The sequence below is a fragment of the Cervus canadensis genome, chromosome 10 (assembly GCF_019320065.1).
Source record: "Cervus canadensis isolate Bull #8, Minnesota chromosome 10, ASM1932006v1, whole genome shotgun sequence".
Taxonomy (NCBI): Eukaryota; Metazoa; Chordata; class Mammalia; order Artiodactyla; family Cervidae; genus Cervus; species Cervus canadensis.
Window position 1 is genome coordinate 22888867 of NC_057395.1, and position 25972 is coordinate 22914838.

A 25972-nucleotide genomic window follows, 5' to 3' on the forward strand; every position below is an offset into this window, starting at 1 on the left:
CTGTCTCATCCATGTGGTAGAGATGGCTGACTGCTTACAACATATACCCTCAAATTTCTACAACAGACCACTGTTGTGGGGTAGCAGCAATTTAACTTCTCAGCTCCATTTGCAACGAGGTGGGGCCACGACATTAAGTTCTAACACAAGGAGTGTGAGTGGAAGAGATACCACCTCCAGCTGAAGGCACACCGACTTCCACGCACTGATCATGATGTTCTCTTTCTCTGCAAAGTGAATAAGAAATGAACTTGAACTGTGATCTACCTGTTATGGCTGCAGCTTCACCAACTACAAATGGGATACAGTGAGGATGATTCTGATGATGATGGTGGTGACAGCAACTCTTAAGGACAAAGAGGGGGAGGAAAAGGCAATGGATTGTATGCCTCATCCTGTTTAAGCACATTACATATATTAACTCATTTAATTCTAAAGATAGCTCCACAAAGCAAGTACTATAATTTTCCATATGGTTTGAACTACTGAAGGTCACACAACTACTTCATAGCAAAGCCAGAATTCATGCTCTGACTACAGTCCTTACTATTATAAACCCCAACACCTCCCCTCATTCTGCTCAAATGTCCAATCCCATAAACTATAAGTTAAGTGTTACTCTTTCCAAGTCCCAATTACCCATCCAGCTCTCTTAGTTCTCTGGATAATGTTAATTATAGCACATGGTATTGAAATACAGTGCAATGATACATTTCCTGTTGGATTTATCCACTATACAATAGAAAACTAGACAAGCTTCTTCTGCAAAAAAAAAAAATGAAAGAATCCTTAATGGAATGAACTGTATTGTATTAATTGCTACATCCCTAATACATATCACAGAGTCCAGGTACCTTCTGGTGATTAAGCTAACATTTGTTGAACTGTGTTTAACTTTGGTAAAACTGTCTGTACTTTACCACAATAATCAGAATAGGTGGTATATTAAACATAAAATTCTAAACATGCTATGAATTACATTTAATGAATTTAAAATATATTGGGCAAAATCATTCTTATAAAATTTTGCATTTAAAATGGTTTTAAGAAAATTGTTAAATATTATAAACTATTTATAGGATAAATCAGCTGCAGGATAATTATTGTCACTGCCTAAGATCATTTCTGAGATGCATGATATACTGTGAGCTGGACCGTCTATAAACACAGGTCATGATGTAATTTTCTGGTTGTTACACAGACTTAGGTCCATGGTGTGTGATGACGTGAGGCAGAAAGCAAAGATAAGCTAAAGAGAAGTGAGAAAAAGCAGCCAGGAGTATTGAGATAATAAATACTCTTTTTGAGGATGATGAACTTGGTGTTAGACATAAAATTGTAAGGAAAGAAAAAAACTCACCCAAGAAAATTGTAATCATCATTCACAAGCGGTCCTTTATTAAGGATATCTATCTACATGCCAAATTCCAACTCTAACTTGAAGACAACCCATAATGTAAGAAATATGTCATCTGTTTAGACCTACTTAAAATTTTCCAATTGGTATATTAAGAGGGGAATGCACATTTTAGCTTAAGTTTATCTCCAGTCCACTGGAGATGAAGTGTAAGAGGAAATTCTCATATCAAAGCATATGTGTATATATACACATATGATAGAAAATGCAAAGGAGGCAGATTCAGTGGTTTATTTAGCATTTGTCTCAGAATACTATTTTTTTTCCCTTTGGGTACCTTTTGTATGGAAATTATACTGAAGCATTTGCTGATTGGTTCAAAATATTAATATACAGTAGGCATATATGTTTATTTAGATAGATAATAAGTAGTCGATCTATTTTAACCAAATTGAAAGCAACTATTTGTATATATTTTACTAATCATGTCAGCAATTACCATGTGTGTTTTTTTCTTGTTCTCCTACACCTGCTATGGAATTACAGAATAACTGGAATGACAGGCTCAATTGAGTCAGTAATCTTCATTTAATCTTCAATTCTTTAGAAAAAATGACCTTGATTTAAGATTGGTAAAATTGGTTTCTAGTATATGCACTAAATGAGGATATAAACTGTTAATCACACCTATTATTACCCCATCTTGGCCCTTCTTTACAAGTAGGAATCTTCAACAATAATCAATGATATGTGTAATATAGAAAAATGATCATACATCAGATATTTCCACATTAAAGGAAATATATGGTCTTCCTAAAAATGTAAGATTTTAGAACCTCTCTGGTGTTGAAACCATTAATGGGTTTTAATGAAGAATAAGAGATTTTGAAATACTGATCAATCTGATTCAGTTTTCTTAATTAGTTTGTCTTGTCTCTTATTTGGGACACTGTTACATAATTTGCAATTTATGTGAAAATTTTAGCATCAGTGATCAAGTTATGTTTTTCTGTATAAAATGAATACAAATAAGTATAACCACAGCATAATATTATCTTTTATCCCTTCCACTGAATTCTCTCCTATATGTGAGATGTATAAAATTTTAATCTGCACTGTATTTTTGATAAAATATTTCATTCAAATCTTCAGAATTTAATCAGTTTACTGTAGTCTAAAGAAACATATTTTGATGCATTTTATAACTGTTTACAAAGAGTTTATCCATAACAAAGAAACTTAAAGATATTTTTAAACAAAACCTTCAAATGTCCCTGAGTAAATTCTCTAAAAACTGTGTCATTTGGCTAAATTAATCAGTCTCTCTGAGGCTCAGATTCCTCATTCGACAAATGGAGCTACTGAAGGGCCCATCTGAATAACATTGGGTGTTCATTGAGGTGAATGAACATTAGAGATCACGTATGCAAAGTTTTCAGTACATGTTTGACATTTAGTAATTAGTTCTTTAGTGTCACTTTTTTCCAATTTTTTTCTTGATTCTTGACTACTTGCCCTATTAAGAACCTTAGTTTCTTTATCTATAAAATAGGTTCTTGTAAGATTTAATGAAGATAAAACTTATAAAGCTGGTAAACTGTCCTTGATTTGTAGATATCGAAAGTCCTAATTCTTTTTGTAGTCATCCTAGGCCAGCACTCTTTCCACAACAAAATGCTGCTTTGAGAAAACATTAGTAATATTTTACACTATTGTTTCCTTTCTAAATAGTGTTAGAAAATGCTTCATCATTTATTTGATATTAATCAAAATTAATATCATCAGTATTACTAGATGATATTAATTCTTCACTTAAAATGGACTGAGTACTGGTTGAATCACTTTGTAAGAATTAAATCAATAGATATCCACAATAATCCAATTCTATGGAAGATGCCTAGATTAGGTAAGTGACTTGTTCCAGGTCATATACCTGAGAAACAGTGATGCTAAAATTCAAACTGAGTTAAAGCTTCCAATGCCTATTCTATTATATAACCTCTAAGATATTGCTTTTCCAATCAAAATAGTGATAAAAGAATAAAATTAAATTGTGTATTCTACACTTCTAAGGAAATTCGGAAAATATCTAAAATATTGAAAAATAAAGGTTTTCTTAGAATATAAGATAATATCTTTTAGACTAGAAACAGTCAGAAGCTCACTGGATTCATTTTCAAACTCAACATAATACTTAAATTGCTTAATATGTTGCATAAGTTACTTTAAAGATAAACTCATCAAATAGAACATTATATCCTAAAGAACAAAATAGGATTGACATCTTGGGAAAAGATATACATCTAAAGTAGGATTCAAAAAATGATGATGTTATTTTTCCTAAAATATAAAACACTGCAAAAGACTTTGGTAGTCATGTGTTTTACATTTTAAAATATTTTAAATATTATTGATAGAAACCACTTTTTTACTTCCACTTTTGGCAGTATGAGATTTTTGTCATTGTATTAAGGTCATCTGAAAGAAAATACCTACAATCTGTAATAAAATACAGAATTATATTTTCAAATGCAAGACTCTTCGAAGTAAAAAATGAAATTAACTCAGCCAACTGGAATTTCTATTAAAATCTGGAGATAACTTCATAGGCTAAGAACTACCCAGGGCAGATTTATTGGAGGTTCCCAGACAAAACTGGAATCAATAGGGTTTATATTTGCTGCATTAGAGTAAATAAATGAGAAAGAAACCTGCCCCTCAGAAGTGGTGGAGATATAGATATAGTCATAATGAACCACCTGAGTATCTATCTATATCTGTATCTATCTTTGGCCACCTGGTGTGAAGAGTGGACTCTTTGGAAAAGACCTTGATGCTGGGAAACATTGAGGGCAAGAAGAGAAGGGGGTGACAGAGGATGAGATGGTTGGATGGCATCACTTACTCAATGGACATAAGTTTGAGAAAACTCAGGGAGATAGTGAAGGATAGGGAAGCCCGGCATGCTGCAGTCCACAGCGTCATAAAGAGTCAGACACAACTTAGCAACTGAACAACAATACCCATCTCCATAGATATATACCTATATATACCTATACCTACCTCTATAGCAACATACCTAGAGAGAGAAACAGAGTCAGAGATCAATCACTTGAATCTAGAATTGATACAGAGTAACAAAAGGCTAACAGGAGCAAAGACACCTCTGAGAAAGAAGATCCAAAATCAAGAGCCTGTATAGCGGATCGGCCAAAAAGGTTGTTCAGGTTTTTTCTGTAAGATGTTGTAGAAAAATCCAAATGAACTTTTTGGCCAACCTGATTTTCAGATATTAAAACTTATTTAAATATTATAGTAAATAAAAGGTGAGGAATAGCAGATACAGACTCATAGACCAGAGAACACAATAAAAGACCTAGAACTGAACCTCGTGTGTTTAGATATTTGATTTTTGGCAGACTTGGCATGCAGATCAGAAGGTAAAGAAAGGACCTATCACATCTAAGCAGTCTTCAGGCTAATATGGGTGCACTGCAAGGAGATCCAATCAGTCAATCCTAAAAGAAATCAATCTGGAATATTCATTGGAAGGACTGATGCTGAAGCCCCAATACTTTGGCCACCTGATACTCAGAGCTGACTCATTAGAAAAGACCCTGATGCTAGGAAAGATTGAAGGCAGGAGAAGGGGACGACAGAGGGCGAGATGGTTGGATGGCATCACTGACTCAGTGGACATGAGTTTGAACTCCAAGAGACGGTGAAGCTCCAACAGATGGTGAAGGACAGGGAGGCCTGGCCTGCTGTCGTCCATGGGGTCGCTAAGAGTCAGACACAACTGAGCAACAAGAGAGTCCACAAAAATGCTTGCAAGGGAGATAAAGACATAGTTTTTAGGAAATGGATTTCTAATAGATTTTCTTTCCCAAATATGAAGCTTCCTATAACTGATATGCCTAGAATGTTCCTATGACCAGCTGGTCTTGCTTTATACACTCTTTCACAAGCACATGTAACGCTTTATAGAAGGTAGAACTTTGCATCTTTCCCTCTATTTGACATTCAAAAATATACATGGGCAAACTGTGACAGTAGAAATATGGTAATTTTTAGCTCATTTAAAGTCTCACTTCTTTTATTCTATTTTCAAAGAATGTTACAGCCTGATGGAGTTTCATGAGATTGAAGGGAAAAATATTAGCATGAAACAATTTTACCATACAATGCTATTTACCAACAGTGCATTCACAACTAAAAACAAAACTATATTTTAAAATTAAGAAATCAGAATATATAACCACAAACATAAGTAAGTTTGATATTTTTAAGCTTCCATCAAAGTATTAAAGTTTGATATAAATCAGCATTGCTCACAGTGAAAACTGGAGAAACATACACACCTACAGAAAAATGATTGTCTGATGTACTGTTAGTAGCTACAAGTTAAATGTTCATGTTAGCACTTCAGAAAGCTGATTACCTATCATGACATCACTGTGCTCATGAATGAATGAGATGGTGGAAGCCATTGTTCAAAAAACTGCATCAAAAATCATCACAAGGGAAAATAAGACTACGCCTCATTGCCAAGAAAATATATTACTACTGAGATTACAACAAGCAGAGAAGAGCTTGTTGAAATATAAATACTTTTGCAAAAGTATGTTTGGACTTACACTGGGAGAGGAGTATTTTTATAAATGTTTACACATTTGTATTCACATTTTTTTTCCCCTGAAGGAATTGCTTGATGACTAAGCAGAAGGGTGCCTTTCTTGCTCTTGTTCATCTCTTTCCTCTTTTTAAAAGCATGTGCTTACAGACTTTTTTGATGATGGCCATTCTGACTGGTGTGAGGTGATATCTCATTGTAGTTTTGATTTGCATTTTTCTATAATGAGTGATGTTGAGCATCTTTCCATGTGTTTATTAGCCATCTGTATGTCTCTGGAGAAATGTCTGTTTGACATTTGGAAATGTATACGCTACCCTCTGTAAAACAGACAGCCAGTAAGAATTTGCTGTTATGACTCAAGGAGCTTAAACCCATACTCTGTGACTACCTAGAGCGTTGGCACAGGCTGGAAGGTGAGAGGGAGGTTCAAGGAGGAGACACATGTATACCTATGGCTGATTCCTGGTGATACATGGCAGAAACTAACACAATATTGTTAAACAATTATCCTTCAATTAAAAATAAACTTAAAAAAAGTATGTGCTTAAAAGCCAATAGCAAAAAGAGAAAACACACACACAAATACCATGGATAAAGGAATTGAACAGATATTCATTGGCCCCCAAACAAAGGGCCAAGAAGCAACTTGAAATGAGGCTCACTATAAATAATTTATAGAGTCTAGATTGTTGTGTTTCCATTTCCATTTGTCTCCAAGTATTTCCTCTTTGATTTCCTCAGTGACTCACTGGTTGTTTAGTAACACATAAAGTATGTAGGAATCATGTGACAAAACCAACTTTTTTTATCACTTATAATTGACAAAGTTATGTTAAAATTATGCTTGCAATTTTTTACATCCTTATGAGTATATTATGTTAAAAAAGGACCCACTAAATGGAAGAGTAAAAAGATTACTAACAGTATCTTTTTAAGTCTTGTTAGGTAAATCATTCTTGGATATTATTCCTAGAAATTAAGAGAATGAAAAATTCTAATCACTATATTATAATAAATGCTTTTATAAGTCAGGTGGGTACTAATCCATTGCTTCCAAATATGAGAATGATGAATTAGTTTCCAGATATTAGATCAAAAAGTAACTTTTGATTATAAATACTATGATTTTTTAAAACTTATATTTTTGGCACATAATCCAGTTCAAGTACTTTCAGGACAGTGCTATAAGAAAATTCAGTCTTAACAAACATCACAACCTTATGTTAATAAGATTTCTTAGTACTTACTTTTAGTAATAGCAATAGGTAGAAATAGATCCTTCCTTATTCTAGGAATATTCATTCATGAACACATAAAATAATTGATGTCATGAACATCAGTTCATGACAGCTGCATGCAGAGTGAAGTCAGTTGCATGCAGAGTGAAGATTCACAAAAAACTTTAGCCAAAAAAGAAGCAAAACACACACACAATTTTACAGTATGATTCTATTTACATAAAGTATGAAACCTGACAAAATTAAATAATATGATTTAGGAATACAGTTGTGCCAAAACTAAAAATAAATTCAAGGAGATGATTATCATAAAAGTCAGGGTATTGATTTCCTCTAGCAGAACATTACATGAGTGGAGAAGTGCATATAAGGATTTGCAAAGTACAGGCAATATACTTATTTTGTGTAGAGTAACTTGGGGGATCATTTTATTTTCATATTAAGCTGAAAATACACACTTAAAATACACACACACACACACACACACAATAAGGGCCTATATAATTTGCTGTGCATTAGAATTATCTGAAACTCTAAAATTATCAATGCCTGCAACCCACATCCAGAGATAATGATTTAATTGTTCTGGAATGGGGCCTGGGAAGAGATATTATTTTAAGCTCCCCAAGAGATTCCAGTGTGAGACCAGAGATAAAGGCCAAAGCACTGATGCATTTCACAGTAGGAAGTAAATAATGGGTTTTTAAAAATTTTCATGAGAATATAGTTGTTTCTTTTTTAAAATTTTTAATTGGAGGATAATTGCTTTACAATATTGCATTGGTTTCTGCCTAACAACAACATGAATTGGCTTAAGTATACATATGCCCCCTCCCTCTTGAACCTCCTTCCCAACCCCCATCCCATCCCGCCTCCCTAGGTCACCAGAGAACAGCTAGTTGAGCTCCCTGTGTTATATAGCAACTTCCCTCTAGCTATCTATTTTACATATGGTAATGTATATGCTTTGATGCTACTTTCTCAATTCATCCCACCTTATCCTTCCCCTGCTGTGCTCACAAGTCTGTTACCTATGTCTGCATCTCTATTCTTGCCCTGCAAATATGTTGATCAGTACCTTTTTCTAGATTTTATATTCAGTTAAGTCATCAGTCATGTCTGATCCTTTGTGACCCCATGGACTGCATCACACCAGACTTCCTTGTCCATCACCAACTTTTGGAGCTTGCTCAAACTCATGTCCATCGAGTCAGTGATGCCATCCAGTCATTTCATCCTCTGTCGACCCCTTCTCCCCCTGCCTTCAATCTTTTAGATTTCATATAAGTGCGTTAATATATGATATTTGTTTTCCTCTAGCTGATTTACAAGGAAGTAAATACTGTTTTTAAGAAACAGTAGAGGAAGAGAGAGTGAGAGAGAAGATCCTGGAACGTTGGAGATTCTGAATTTTTCGGATCATCTAAACACAGGGGATATGGTTTATGCCTTGTTGAAGGCCTCCATATGTTTTATTGAGCATATGTTCTCATTGTCTCTGTAAAACATTCCATAACTTATTGGGCAATTGCATCCAATACCCAAAGAGAGCTGTGTTCCTCTCAACTTCATTTAAACATGTTTATAATATTTAATATATCAGAGATGACTTTCAACCAGTGATTCAACCCATAAAGGTATAGCTGGGCATAAAATAACTCACACTAATGTGATCTAGAAATGTTAACAAGAGTAAAAAATCAATGAATAATAAAATCATTAATTTCTTATTGTCATTTTTTTTTCTTATTAGTTCAACCAACACATTTAGCTTATTACAGATTAAAAGAACCTTTTAATAATACTATGCTTATATTTAAAGCAATTAAGAAAATGAAAGTATGACCCTGCTAAATGAATTCCTATGAGTCCTTGATAATCAGGATAATCACCTAATTCCATATTTTAGTTTCCACCAGAGTGGAATAATTAAGAGAATTCTAATTAACCACTAAGAAATAAACATGTAAAATCAATGCAGAATGTTCCCCAAGTGCAAAGCACAACAGATTAAAAAAGAAAAGAGTAGATTACAATACTAGGAAAGTATAATAAAATGCACCAGCATGTTGTAAGTGAAAAAACAGTCTAACAGTGATTTTATTTTATTTTATTTTATTTGGTAGAGGGCTTGAGAAAAAGCAACAACCAAAAATATAAAGCATAATTAATTAAAGTTAGAAAAAATCTGAATGGTGATGAAATAGTATGTTCAAGAATATTTAAACATAAGCATTAAAATGTAAAGATGGAAAACAGAATAAAATGTATTTATTTAACCTCTGGTGTTTCTTAAGCTATACAACAAAGGCACATGTATAAAATAAAAACTTCATTAAAAATAGGTTAAATAAATTGGAGGAGGATGCTTTCATCAAAAGTTCCCTAGTGGCTCTGACAGTAGAAAATCTGCCTGCCATACAGGAGACCTGGGTTCAATTCCTGGTCAGAAAGATCCCCTGGAGAAGGGAGTGACTACCCACTCCAGTATTCTTGCCTGGAGAATCCCATGGACAGAGAAGCCTGATGGGCTACAGTCCATAGGGTCACAAAAAGTAGGACATGACTGAGCGACTAACACTTCTACTTCATCAAAAACAACACGAAAAAAAAAACCAGTAAAAGCAAGAAAAACATATTTACAACATATCTTATAAAAGAGTGTTTATATAATTAGTGAAGAAAAAACATGTCCAAATCAATGCAAGAAGCAAACAGCTCAAAACAAATTTTTAACAAGGAAAGGAAAGGGCAAATCTCAAAAGAAGAAATGTGAATGACCAATACTAGGCATTTTAGTAAAAAAAAAAAATTATGTGCGTTATTAAGTACAGATGTAGATATATCATTTTACCTACTAAATTAGGAAAAAATTCTTTACAAGAATTTAATGAAAACCAATGGGCATTGAGTATTTAAAGATATAGATAGTTTGCTGTTGCTGCTAAGCCGCTTCAGTTGGGTCCGACTCTATGTGACCCCATAGGCGGCAGCCCACCAGGCTCCGCCGTCCCTGGGATTCTCCAGGCAAGAACACTGGAGTGGGTTGCCATTTCCTTCTCCAATGCAAGAAAGTGAGAAGTGAAAGTGAAGTCGCTCAGTCGTGTCCGACTCTTTGCGACCCCATGGACTGCAGCCTACCAGGCTTCTCCATCCGAGGGATTTTCCAGGCAAGAGTACTGGAGTGGGGTGCCATTGCCTTCTCCGATAGATAGTTTACCTAAACTAAAAAGGGAAAGCAATCTTGATGAAAAAGGTAGGAGGTTAAGAAAGGTTTAGGGTGTTGAATTTTGGAGACAAGGGAAATATGGCCAAAGACTGAGAAGAACTGAGCAATAAGGAACCTTAACAGATAGCATGAGAAGAAACAGCAAACAATGAGGGGTTGCCAGTGGAAATTTGCATTTCATTAAACATTGACACTATATATTAAATTCATCTTTGTGTACACCCTTAGGCTGGGATATTGCCTGTAGGAACTTTTGGTAGGCTAGTCATTGTTTAAACAAATATCCATTCCCTTCCTCTTCCTTAGTTTTGAATGAACATATTTCCTAACTTTCCTTATGATTTGACTATGAAACAAAATTTTAACTAATTAGTTATGAGTGGAATTTTAAGACACCAACTTCAAGAAAACTTTTTAAAGAATAGTTGGTATGTGCTCTCTGTCTTTTTCTTCCACCTTAATTTTTTCTTGCCAGCTGGGAGGGAGATATTATAACTGGAGCTAAAGCATTCATCCTGAACTACCATCTCCCTGCCAATACCTCAAACAGCTATCTCCCCTTCTCTATTTCTATGGCAATCCTCTAGCTAATTACTTTTCACCTATGCCATCAGACTAGCCATTCATTGGAATAAGTAACTCATCTGTGTACTTATTTGTGGAGGCATTGTATTCATATATTTGTTGAATGAATACTATTCTAAGACTACATGATCAGTGAACCGAGTGGACCTGTTTGTCCCACTCCCTTCATCTGATGACTCCCCATCATTCACCTGGCCACATGGTCATCAAAGTGGGGGCTCAGCAGGCATGTTTGCACATGTCTCTGACATCAAATTAGTTAACTGGTCTGAAGATGGCCATTTGACCCAAGATAGGTCAGTTGGAGTCACCTACCAGAGAACTAAAAAGTGTAACTAATGGGTTTCTGCAATGGTGTGTTGAGGCTCTTGAATCCTGTGGTGTAGTAACATTTTTTGCCATATACGGGGAAGCAAAGAAAGCTGGTTCCACAGTAGAAGAGCCCAAAACAGACACACAGAAGGAAGCAAAGAGGCACAGAAAGATCACAGCTCAATTTCCCTCTTTCCAATCCTTGGTTTTAGAATCTTCCTGAAGCTAGACTGCTCTCCTGAGCTTGAGTTTCCTGAGATTCCTTGTATCCTTAAATAAACTCTTTATGTTTGATGTTTTTGGCGATTAAACTAGACCTAATTAACCTAGAGACTTCTCAGAAATGATCATGAAGATGTATAAAGACTGACAGGCCAACGAGTAAATGAGTGGAAAGAAATTCAAACCACACTTTTTTTTCCACTGAACTCCTTCCTGACCATTTAATCAACAATTTAAAACTGTATTTCCCAACTCCTCTGAGGCAACTTTCCAAACAATTTGTTTGACTCATTTTGCTCAAATCCCTCAAGAACCACTTCTGTATTAAATATCCTATTCCTGTCTTAAAAGACATTATGTATGCACTGGGTCTGGTTTCACCACACCACCCACGATGCTGGGCTTTCAAAATATATTAGCTTCCTTTTATTGTCTTGATGATCATGTATGCAATGCAGGTTTCTATAAAATAATGAAGTTTGTATGCAGCTGAACAATGAAGGAATTAAGTCAATACAGCCCAGAATTTGTATGGATTCCTACATAATTTTTCCCTCTATGATAACGTCTTCTGCAGAGAAGGCATAGCAGAAGAGAGGGAAGTACCTTACCATAGCTCAGTCAGAGATCAACAAAAAAATACAGAGCTGTTAAGTATGCACCTCATCCCATGTTTCTTTGCTCTGTTTCTCCACACGCTCTCATTTTTTCTTTGGTCACTTTCTCATGTCTCCATAATTCAAAAGCCTTAAAGTCTTTTTCACACCACCCGTTCATCAAGATTCCTTGCATCCTACCCCACACACCTTTTTAGGTAAAGTAGCACATTTGCTGAAAAGTTCCTCTATTAGGATTCCTTTATTAGGATTTTAAAATGTTTTAAACTGTGCCTGCCTGTATTTTTATTATGGTTGCTATTTATATTAGCACTGTATAACTTAGTTATCTCTGCTTATAGTGGCTTGTCCCAATCCTGTTTTCCCATAAGCCCTTTTGTATGATTATCCAAATGAAGAGGTTTTGCATAAACTCATGCTCACCTCGTGTATATGTATGGATATATGCATGTGTTTGTGTGTTTCATCAATTAGACAAAAGATTAGTTTCTGGTCCTGGTCTAATATTTGCACATGTGTAAATACCTATGGATTTTGTTGAAACCTATTTATGTTTGAACTAACTGGATATAAATTTAAGTTCCACATCTACTTACTTTGCATACACTTCTATTTTGCATATCCTATATAAATACATTTGTTTCAGGACTGAAGACTTTACCTTTCAACTGTGTAATGGAAATTTAAAAAATACATATATATACACACATATACCAGTGTAAAATGGAAGTTTCATAAACATTAATATTCATTTTGATTAGAAATTAATCAGCAAAAATATAATTCAGTATAAATTGAAACTCCATACTATCACAAATTCTCTAAGCAATGGTCTTACTGACCTAATAGATATTAAGTGGGGAAATGTTCATTGTAATTGAAACAAATTCTAATTAGAAATTGCATGAATTGAGGAAAATGTTAGTATTCAGATCTACAGTAGTCTTCATTTGAATTTATGGATATTTCAAGGGCTATTGAAGGCTTGCTAAAATGTATGTTCAAGTAATTATATTTTCTGAATATTATGAACAAACCAAGTTATACTATTGTGCTTGATTATAATCAAGTACAATCACATTAATTATAATATTCAGTTTATCATGATGATACGATTACAGTTACATCTTTAAATGTAGACTTTTTTGACACTGAAGTGCTAATTTTATCAAATTTATTGAAAGATAAATTAAGATTTGATATTTTCTAGGTACGTAATAAATGGTTGACTTGAATGCAACATTAAAGTAATTAGATCCATTCATGGCTTTGATTTTTTAATTTAAAAGAGCTGATTAAAGATATAATAAACTCAATTACTTAGTCCTATTGTCTAAAACATGGACATGGAATCAGGAATAAGAATCTATTCCCTGATTTTACAAGAAGCAAATAAGTTGGCTCTCAGAGTTAATGAAAAATAATGTTGTTGGCTGACTATAACAAGGAGACTTCTCCCCTGAGGCCTGGCTCAATTCAATTCAAGCAGTGAGGCAAAGTGAGCACACTGCTGTCAGTGACCGGAAGGAGAGGGCTGATGCCACAAGGAGTCTCTCCACCTCTTGGTTTTGAACTTTGCTTAGTGTCAACTTAATTTTTTGACCACTCTCCTCATAAGACTGGAGCCAGGAAAGCTGTGGATATTCTTTCTAAACATATCTAAAGTTTTAGTATAGGACCAGTAAATATATTTTTTACAGAATAGCCCTAATGTAAAAAAAATTACTGAATTTTACCCAAGAAAATGCATGATGTGTTCATTAGATCTGACTAGATTATATGAAGCTTAAAAAATAATCTCCAAATTTCAAAAACATAATTTTTTTTTTTCAGTCACTTTGCTATCTAGGTCTATAACAAGTTGAAAGTAGGGATTTTTCTCTGCAAACTCAAGAGGAACCAGGCAGATGCAGACACGTTGCCTGGAAGATGAGGCATCCTCAACCACAGCAGCAGCAGGAGACCAGGTGGGTTGTGCAACAGCTCGGAAAAGCTTCAGCCTGGAAATGACATTTCATGTCCTCACAGCGCTCTGGCCACATCTTTTTTACATGGATCTACCTATCTGAAAGGTTCTGGGACACACGGGGGAGAAAATGGATATATCGAAACAGTAAATATCTCTAGTGTACAATGGCAGGTTTAAAAATTTTGTAGCATTTGTTCATAAATCAATGAATTGAGATCACCATTATTCCCTTTTGATAAAGAAACATTTTTGAATCAATAAAAACTAGTTACCTTTCTTTGAAAAGTCAAAATATTTAATTTCTGCATAATGTATAAAGTATATACTTAGTAAAATATGCATTTATGGATTGATGGATATCTTATTGATATGTAAGTTGGGAGAGGAATATAATCAGGATATATATTAATTATAACAAAAATTTTTAAGTATGAGCTTGATACTTTTTGTTAACCCATAAAAGATATTTGCAGAAATGTAAAGTAGTTACTTCAAGTAAGGCTACTTTTTCATAGTCTTTTTCAGAACTACTTGAGAATCACTGGACATTTCACCAGTCAACAGATAAAGTTCAATATAAAGTATCAGGCTTAATTTAAAGATATGAACTGGCTCTGACACACAGAATATGTTTAACAAGTTATATCAATTCTTGGCAGAAATTTTTAGCTTTACGTACAAAAGGTGCATTGCAGTTTAACAAAATCTAAAATAAAAACAGTCATATATAATCAGATAAAGAAACTTTTGTGAATTGAATCTCATTCAAGTCCTATAACATTTGTTCACAAAGTGTATTTCTGAAAAACATTCTGAATTCAAAATAAAACAAGTCTGTAACAATGAAGACTGGTTGAATATTAAATTTTTTAAAAAACAGGATTTATAATATTGAAAATGTTTCAAGTGTTACTAAAACACACCACTGTTAGGAGTGCAAGTGATATGTCTGATACTGCCTTTCTTCCCAGAGCATTTGAAATTGACAAACCAGATGAGGCAGGTGTTGCATGACTGCTTTCACTCCGGAGTATTCATCATGACTGTAATAGTACTCTATGCTGTTATGGTTCAATACGGCTGTTTCTGTGCCATTAAGCATCAGTAAAGAAATCAAGCTGGTTGGGATTATTTAGTATAACCTCTGGATCCCTCAATTTTCCAGAGTTGCGGTGATGATTAAATTAAACATGATGGTGAGGATTTCAGTGATAATCAGGTCTAACATTTACTGAGTAGTTACCACAAAGAGTTACTGTTCAAAGCTCCTGGCACATATTAACTTGTTAAATCCTCACAAATTGCCCTATAAAGTAGGTCTGATTTTTATTGCCATAAAAAACTGAGGTAAAGAGTTGATAAGTGCTTATTCAAGGTCACACAGCAACCAAGTGGCAGAAACAGGATTTAAACCTAGGAAAGCTGACTCCAGAGTCTGCTCGTTTACCCTCTGGGCTGTGAGACGATCCTAGCACAAAGCAGGTGTCCCTGAGGGCAAAGCTCAGCATCCTGAGGGTCACTGCCATCTCCCCACACCTCCTTCTGCTTCAGGAGTGCATTCCCTCCCAGTGAGTCTGCCTTATTGTGCCTGAGGCCTGGAATGCTTTTCCCCAGGGTTGGTATGATTGTCTCTTTATTTTTTTAAAAAAAATATTTGGCCATGTTGTGAGGCATGTCAGAACTTAGTTTCCTGACCAGGGATTGAACCCATGGCCCCTGCATTTGAAACAGAGTCTTAACCACTGGACCACCTGGGAAATCCCATGTGGTTGCCTCTTAGTACATTCAAGCCTTTGCCCATCTGTAACTTTCAGAGCTTACTCTGGATACTCTAACCTGGGTAATAATTCTCCAACACTTTCTCCCTATACCATTCATAGTACCCAGTATTGCATGACACAACATTACGTATTTCTTTGCTTATTGTCTGGTCCTGCCAGTAGACTGTAACTCAATGAAGGCTCTGTTCTGATTTTTCAAATATAACAAGATTTGAATAAATGTTTTCTATTAATCCATCTGTCCATCTATTGGTCCACCCACCCATTCATCCATCCACTCACTCATTCATCTTCTATGTACTCTTACATTATAAAGCACTACATATTTTTTTTTTCTTTTCATTTATTTTTATTAGTTGGAGGCTAATTACTTCACAACATTGCAGTGGGGTTTGTCATACATTGACATGAATCAGCCATGGAGTTACATGTATTCCCCATCCTGATCCCCCCTCCCACCTCCCTCTCTACCCGATTCCTCTGGGTCTTCCCAGTGCACCAGGTCCGAGCACTTGTCTCATGCATCCCACCTGGGCTGGTGATCTGTTTCACCCTGCATAATATACATGCTGTTCTCTCAAAACATCCCACCCTCACCTTCTCCCACACAGTCCAAAATTCTGTTCTGTACATCTGTGTCTCTTTTTCTATTTTGCATATAGGGTTATCATTACCATCCTTCTAAATTCCATATATATGTGTTAGTATGCTGTAATGTTCTTTATCTTTCTGGCTTACTTCACTCTGTATAATGGGCTCCAGTTTCATCCATCTCATTAGAACTGATTCTAATGAATTCTTTTTAACGGCTGAGTAATATTCCATGGTGTATATGTACCACAGCTTCCTTATCCATTAGTCTGCTGGTGGGCATCTAGGTTGCTTCCATGTCCTGGCTATTATAAACAGTGCTGTGATGAACATTGGGGTGCACGTGTCTCTTTCAGATCTGGTTTCCTCAGTGTGTATGCCCAGAGTGGGATTGCTGGGTCATATGGAAGTTCTATTTCCAGGTTTTTAAGAAATCGCTACACTGTTCTCCATAGTGGCTGTACTAGTTTGCATTCCCACCAACAGTGTAAGAGGGTTCCCTTTTCTCCACACCTTCTTCAGCATTTATTGCTTGTAGACTTTTGGATAGCAGCCATCCTGACTGGCGTGTAATGGTACCTCATTGTGGTTTTGATTTGCATTTCTCTGATAATGAGTGATGTTGAGCATCTTTTCATGTGTCTGTTAACCATCTGTATGTCTTCTTTGGAGAAATGTCTGTTTAGTTCTTTGGCCCATTTTTTGATTGGGTCATTTATTTTTCTGGAATTGAGCTTCAGGAGTTGCTTGTATATTTTTGAGATTAATCCTTTGTCTGTTGCTTCGTCTGCTATTATTTTCTCCCAATCTGAGGGCTGTCTTTTCACCTTACTTATCGTTTCCTTTGTTGAAAGCACTATATATTATCCAGCCATTAGTTATTAAAAATAAAAGTCACTTTTAATTATTTCATATTTTTTCTACTTACTATCATCTTCCTTTTTTTCCCTTTTCTGACATTCACTTTAAGAGAAAATTACTTGGAACACTCCTGTGTCGAGCAGAAATACAGTTTTTCAGATTAACTAAGTGAAGAAACGAAGTTTTGAAGTCACTCCGCAGGGTATGTGTATAGATTTATGTATATGTGAACTCTATAAACAGCAATCACTGTTCTGTGATCTCCCAAGTTCAATCTGAATTCAGAGTGAGGCTGCGCTGAAATCATTATCATCAAACCAGTATTTTTCACTCCAAATCAATTACTGCTTACAGGACACTGAGGAGTCGTACATACAGTGTTGAAGGGGGAAAACAAAAGGTGTGAGAGTCATTATAATCTTTTCAGGTGATGTGTGAAGACAATGCACTAGATATCTGATATGATAATGATGCTATCTTCTCTTACTTTCTCCCCAAGGTTATTTTCTTCCTTTCACATCTAGGATTATTTGGGGGAGCATGAGGTCTTTTCCTCTATATGAATTAAGAGGGAGACAGAGTGGTTACTGGGCTCCTGTCTACTTAGAAGACTTTATTGACTTTTGGAAGCATTTTCAATCGCTGAATTATTTCCTTCTTTTCCTTCAATGGAAAACTGGTCATCATTCAATTGGATCTTCTAGATTTTTCAGTGGAAAAGGCAACATTTTATACTGTTACTGGCTCCTACCCCAAGGTCCTGGGTTTACCAGTGTCTTAGAGACTGCTTACAGAGCAGTGCTGGCAGCAAAAGACACAGGAGAGACACAGGGAGGGGGAGGAAACGCCGGGCATCAAGAAAGAGGTACTGAAAGGGGAAACGGAAAATCAGGAAAGCCAAACACTGCAAGCCACAGGCATTTCAGCCCTGCTTCAAAAAGATGCACACATTTCATTGCAGTTTTCTGTAGCCTAGTAGCCGAGCAATAAAGACTGACTGAACATGGGAATGGATAGAACCAGCTTTTAAGCATTGATACAGAAAGTGTTGTGCCTAGAACATGTCAACTTTTTGTCATTGTTGTTCATCTACACTTGTAGCCAACAAATATTCAGTGTTTTTTATACCTCGCATATTCTTCAAAGAATTTTGTTTAAAGTAAATGATTTAATCCTTGTAAGAGCTCTTGGAGATGGAAGCAGTATTCCTATCATTTTCTGGCTGAGGAAAAGAATACAAAGGAAGATTATGAAACTTGCCTAAAACCACAGAGTAGATAGCAAGTGGTCAAACTAGGATTTGCATCTAGCGTTCTTACTGCAAAATTGACATAACTGATATTTAGTATTAATAGTCAGCTCAATAAGTATCAGCTGAATGGCTGCACATAATAAATGATTTTACTTAACAAATAATATTGATCCAAGATTGAGTAACCATTTAAATTTTGAATTGCCACTTTTATAAGTTACACTGATGGAATATTTCTTTCGTCACTATATGAATTCTCTTCCTACTTTTCTGTATTATAGAATGGTGGCTGTGTTTTATAAGATTTTTGTACAAATAATTTCTAAATCAACTAGAATTTAAAAGGAGAAAACATCAAATTCATTAACAGTCATTTTTAAAAAAATGAATAAGCTACTAGGTTCTATGTTAACTTGTCCAAAAAGGAGGTATGCTTCTTAACGTGTCCTTGCACATAGCAAAGATACACCTATTCTTTTATTTTTCTGTTTAAAAAAAATACAATAATTTTGACAGTTAATTGAAGGTAAGATCATGATGTCTTCTGAATGCAAAGAAAAAGTGGGTATATATCTAGCTTTATGTTGGCCATGTACTAAATATTACTTAGTAAACCATTGTTTCTGAATGGAAGGTAAAAAGTAGACATGAAGCTGAAATAGTTTTCTTATCTGCAGGTAAAGTAGATAACCATCAAATCTATCTAATCTATAGCCTCTACTTTCTCCCCTTTCACTCTTAATCAATTTAAAACTTTGTTCTCATTAATATTGAAATTTTAAAAATATGCATAGATTTCAGAGTTTTCAAAAAGTCCTAGAAAAATCTCAGAGACACTCTGTTACAACTCTAGGAAGAGTTATAAGTCTATATATTCTATATACATGTATAAAAAAATAATGATGTGCTTTTCAAACTTTTCTGAATCCATGTCCCTCCAGCTCTTTGGTGTTAGTCTTTTCTGTTCTTTATCTTTTCCTTTTGACTTCACTGCCAGTGGTGTTTTCGTTTGTTCATTTTTTGTTTTGTTTTTGAATGTGGGCTGCTGTCCTGAAAGGGACTCCTGGTGGATCCATTTCGGGAGTTCCTGGGGTTTAGACTGCTTCGGCCTCACAGACTTAACCACAGATCCCTTGGTGCCAATGATTCTAAAAGTAGGTGAAATCTCTCCCAGTGTTGGCTGCCATTTTAAAACCACGTGACTGCATCTTCAAGTGAGTATCTGTTGGCCATTTTGTGATTCTCCTGGCTTCTCTCTCATACACATAAATACCATATAGATCTTGTGGCTGTTGGCAGTTTATCCTCAGTAGCTTATATATTGGGTTTCTTAGGAATGCATTTTCACTTACTTTGCTGCATATGTTTTCTACAGCTTATAGACTGCCAACTAGGCTTTGACTATTTCTTTTTTAATTTTAAAAATTAAAGTATAGTTGATGTACAGTATTATATAAATTACAGGCATACAATATAGTGCCTCATAATTTTTAAAGGTTATTATACTCCACTTATACTTACTATAAAATATTGGCTATAGTCCCCAGTTTTGTTTTATGTGAGAATTTGGGAAAGTTCAAAAGCTATTCACCACCACCACCATTTTCTTAGAATTTTTTCTGAATTCTTTTTTAATTTTAATAGCTTTTGATAAATAATTTATAATTTATATACCATTAAGTCCACCCATATAAAGTTTACAACTTTATGGTTTTAGTATATTTATGGAATTGTATAACAATCACTATAAAAACTTAGAATAGTTTCATCACCTCATAAAGAAACCCTATATTTATCAGCAGTCACTCCCCCACCCCATATTCTTGAGCCCTAAGTAGCCAGTAATCTGTTTTCTGTCTCTATATACCTCCTATTCTGGGCATTTCATATAAATGGCATCATACAGTATTTGTTCTACTGTAACTGGCAGAAAATGATAAGAGAAATGAATATTAAGTCATTTTTTAAGTTATTCATCTCAAATGGGAATCAGTTCCATGATAGATTTTATGGTGACCTATTTACACAGGATCTGAAGCTGGTTTCTTAATAGAGCAATAAAGTACCATTTAAAAATATGACATAGTTAATGACAATGGGTAAAATAATACAATGCAATACATGACTTTTTTACTGTGTCAAGAATATTCTAAGCAATATATGTATAGTAACATAGTATTCACAGAAATCTATGACAGAAGTGCTATTACTGTTGTACCCATTTTATTGATGAAAAAACTGAGGAAAAGCAAAATAAGCTCACCTAACTCAAAGTCAGTGGCAGAGCCAGTTTCCACGCCCGGGTAGTTTGACTCCACTCCTTGTTCCTAACCATCATTCTACACTGTCCCTCTGATGTTTTGTCAGATACCATTCTTTTCTAAATTGGCAATAGTAGAAAACAACCTAGATCAATTTATACACTAGTTTGCTTCTTGTTGCTGATTTTTCACAGCACTGCTATTTTATTGACATACAGTTTAAAACTAAGAAGACCAAAAAATTTATTGTTTTTTTAGTTCCAGACATATGCAACAGCCTGGCTATTTAAAAAATAGTTACTTCTTCCTAAAATATATTTGACATACAATTGACCATATTCACTACAATTAACCAAAACTGCCTCTTTATTTATGGCATAGAAAGACTTAAAAGTACTATATCACTAAATATAAGAAATAAAGTATTAGTCAGTAAGCTGAATGAATGCTCAATTGACTTGAATGCATTATAATCATGTAAATTTTCACAGGACTTTAAGAGAAGAACAAAAAGAACTTCAACATGAAACTTGGCAAAGCTGGAATAATAACTCTCAAATTTTTCTCTGCACTGAATCAACCCATCCAAGAGTCATTCTGCTTCCCTCGAGAGGAAAAGAATCTCTCCTGTTTAATAAAAACTTCTTTCTAAAAATCTTAGATAAAGCTTTGAAGAGTTTCTCCTTTTGAACTTGCCAGAATCACTTATAAATTGAGTAACAAACTATAACGGAAATTTAGCATATTACTAGGAAGTTACTAGAAAAGCATTAAAGAAGCACATTCTAACTTCTAAGATACCTTTTCATGATTATATTTTCAGATCCCATTTTCTGTGGTCCAGGAATCCTCTTCCAAACACCTCCACACCCAAACCCTGTTTTCAGATTCTCTCCTCCCTAGATTATCTAGGGTGCATACATTCTGCTTTTATGTTATGTGTGTGTGTGTGTGTGTGTGTGTAAACATATAATAGCTGAGTATCAGCTGCCTTTGCTGGAAACACAGCGTGGGGATGGGGGGGACTCAATAAAAGACTGACATTTAAGTAGAAGGCTTTTCATAAAGAAATCAAATGATCTAACAGCACCAAAAACCCAAGTCATATTTTCAAAATGTCTCAGTGAAGTGATATTTTAATATGAAAGCAGCAACGGAATTAAGCAGCCCTCAGGTTTAGCTCTTCAGTCCCAGGGGCTAGCCTCCAAGGGAATCAGCATAGGAAACCACAGAAGGCATATCTTTCATGGGCAGGACATATCACACTGTACTATTTCATAAATCAGATGGAATAGCTTCTCAGAAAGAAACTCTGCAGTTGTGAAACTGTACAAATATATTTATAATTATTTTTGACATTTTCTGGGTGGTTTCATAAAGAAAATCTAAGTGTAATTATACTTCAGATTTAGAAGCGTGATAAATGATAACTTATTTTTCAAATTATTGTTCACTGGCTAGAGTAGCCTTTTAGATGCCTTAAGTATAGCTCTCAGTTCAAGTTCTGCTTGAATTATGCCTAGCTGTATATATTTCTTATATAGCCACTAACTTCCTGTTTTCTAACCCTTTCTACTGGTTCATTTAAAATTAGTTACATAAATGTATGTGAATACTAGGCTTATGCTTTAAATTGTGTTGAAAAGAAAAACACTTTTACATGCCAGAAAAAGACAATAACATACAAGGAAGAGAGGAATTATCTTTATAATCAAAGGATGGAGAAACTATTATATCTTAACATGGAACTGTAAATTCAACCATCATAAAATCATCTCTTTCAATTGATTTTTATGTACATACAAAATATGTAACTGCAGAACACTTTATAAACATGAAGCAAAGATAAATGGCTAGGTTTTATGTGTGCCTCCAAGGAGCAGAGCCTTCCAGAAACTTACCAGTCATGCAGTTTTCAAATTCAATGTCATCAATTGCAGCTCCTCCTCCCAGATCCCGTGTTCGGAGACCTTGAAATATGACTTCGAAATTCCTTAACTTTCCTAGAAGGATGACAGCCTTTTGCCAGAGATCACCGGAGTTCTGCTTATTTTCTTCCCATACTTTTGATAGTCCTTTCTCTGTCTAAACATAGAGAAGTTTGCATTAGGCAAATAATTTATCACAAAAGAAGGAAAAAACACCAATTATTGAGAACACAAGCATTTGACCAGTGAAAACTGATTAAAAAGCTGATAATAGTCATGGTATACTTTACCCCATTGAAACAGAGGCCTATTAATCTACTATGTATTCCCAAAAGATATATGAGCAAGACTTGTAAACTTGTTTCAATATTTTCAGAGACATCATTATTAGCAAGTGAATACTCAATTAAATCCACTTCTTCTTGCTTGCATGCAGAATTCTCAATGGATAGTTGATGGAGTCTGAATAGTTTACTGAAGCCCTGGTTTTACTGTTCTAGGTACCCTCCCTGCCAAACTGCTATGCACATTCTTTAATCATTGATACTGTATTGGGTTGACCAAAAAGTTCATTAGGGTTTTTCTGTAATGTCTTATGAAAAACCCAAATGAAATTTTTTGTCCAATGCAATACCTTTCTTTACAGACCTGAAATAACTTACAGACCTGACACAAGAGAAAAGAGAGAAGACAGGAGGTACAGGTAAGAGAAATCACAGATCAATAGATATAAGATATTGTGAAGTGAATGGAAAGTGATCACTTCTAAGATGGTATTTCAAAAGTTCTATTAGATGATTGTATGATTTGGGCTATTTATAAAATTCTACTATGATCAATACATGAGGCTAAATAGTATTTTATAGCAAATCCTTCAAATTGTAAACGAAAAATTAATTTTCTAAGAAAACATTTAAATATCTCCCCTCAGGACAAATGTTTCCTTGACCAAGGGAATATAAAGAAACGACAAGGGACTAAAAATAACTGTACTCACGCACAGGTGGGGCAAATCATGAACAAACTACAAAAAGACTAAAACCCAACTGCCACTTCTGAGGTGCCAGGAGCAAAAGCCGGGACGGTGCATGATTCCTACACCACAGTACCACCAAGGGGTGGGCAGACCACGCACACCATTCCTCAGCCCACTTAAGGGACCCAAGCAGGGGAAACTGGGACCTGCTTTTGCTCCCTGATGCTGCAGCCCGAGTCCCAGTGAAGTCTTGGTCGAATTTCTTGTCTGCCCTCTTATCAATTTCTATTAATTAAAAAGTTCAAGAACCCAAATTAGTAATACTCTGAATGTCAAAGTTTGGTCTGCTAGCAGTACAATATTCTAACAGATGAATAATCCAAGTATAACATAACATGATATGACAAGACATAATGTGACATATTCCTTAATATTAACAATAACAATAACAAAAAATGATACTAACAGTAAAACAGACTGTAAGTCAGTTGAGCACAAGGAAAGGCTTAAACTGTATGTGTTGCTCTTTGCTATTCTGGGCATAGCCCTTTTTGGGAATTAGAGGTTAACAAATCACAATGATGGATATATAACAAAGAAAAAGGGGAAATATATATATAATTATGTTTATGTCCCCAAAATGAATATTTCAGGGTCCAGTATTGTGTTTTTATGACAAATTCACAAGTAAATTTGGTCACTGAAACTTATACTCAAAAAGGTGGAATAGAGGAGAATATTTAATGGGATGGCATCTAGAAAATCAAATAAGATATTCCAACTGATTTATAGCATATAACTGAAATACATATTTTACAGATTTTTTTAAAAATATGGACTGAACAAAAAAAGAAATGCTTGAAGAGGAGATCCAAAGGAGTTACAGATTCATAGTCTCACCCTTTTGGGAAACTAATGTTAATAAATGAGGCGGCTGACACCTCATTCTGTTGAGGGAAGCACAAATCAATCAGTCAAGCAGCTCTTCTGGGGAATTACAGACAGAAAGTGGAACTCTGTATTAGTTACTCTAAAATTAACTTTGTAAAACAACTAACAGTTCACAGATAGATCTTTCAACATCCTCCCCAAAATAACAAAGTTTTACACCCAGAGAGTCCTGTGGCTTCTGCATTGAAGAGGATGGGAAATTCACACCTAATTAATGGAAATTCATATCTTTCTAATGATTAAGGAAGAGAAGCTTTTTCAAGGTTAGTCTCTGACTATCACCAATGTCTTAGAAATTTGGAATCAAAGGAATGATTATTTAAATTAAAGATTAAAGTAGAAGGTGTTTGACACTTAACAGCATAACATGCATAGATAATGATATAAGTCTATTTTAATTTGCAAACTTAATTCGAGCTCAGTGCTCAGTCATGTCCGACTCTTTTGGACCCCATGGACTGTAGACAGCCAGGCTCATCTGTCCATGAAACCAGGCAAGAACATTGGAGTGGGTTGCCATTTCCTCCTCCAGGGGAATCTTCCCAACCTAGGGATTGAGCCAGGTCTTCTGTGTCTCCTGCACTGGCGGGCAGATTCTTTCCCACTGAGTCACCTGGGAATACATTGCTAATTTATCCTGTTCATTTCAGAAGTTTATAGAACCACTTATACACTATGCCAATCACCAAAAGGGTTTTCCAACAAACGCCAACAAAGAAGGTTGTGTGATCACTTTAACCAATAAAATGCAAATCACTTCTTTAATCTGACAGCAGGCCTTCTAATAAATGAGATTTAACTAATATATTTGTTCTCATTTTATATGATAGGAAAAGAAAATGAGGGTTAATGGATTGACCTGATGATGGGTTATTGTAGTATATCATTTTAATATATTTGCTCTCATTCAACTCTGGATATAACATATCAAATCATGTCCCCTTAATTATCAAAAGTAGCCATTCAAATGTGCAACGGAGATTTATTTATTGACTTATTCAGACAGTCTTCCATTTATTCAGCAAACATTTAATGCTCATACAGTTGCCATATATGACATTAGACACCAGGAATAAGAAGGTCAAAAGAGAGGGGGAGCCTACATTAAAATGGTAATCATTTAATAGAGATGAGCCATAAAAAAATTATTAATATAAAATTACTCTAGAAACTAAAAGCAGAACTGTTAAAACACTTAATATACAC

The 25972-nt window shown here is 35.0% G+C and overlaps 1 protein-coding gene across 1 annotated transcript in view; it reads right to left on the reverse strand.

Moving 5' to 3' along the window:
- Window positions 1-25972, reverse strand: part of MALRD1 (MAM and LDL receptor class A domain containing 1) — a 512454-nt gene that overhangs the window by 191240 nt on the left and 295242 nt on the right. The window contains exon 29 of the mRNA XM_043480161.1: window positions 22813-22996. Within this exon, the coding sequence (XP_043336096.1) occupies window positions 22813-22996 (184 nt within the window). The remainder of the gene's footprint in view (window positions 1-22812; window positions 22997-25972) is intronic.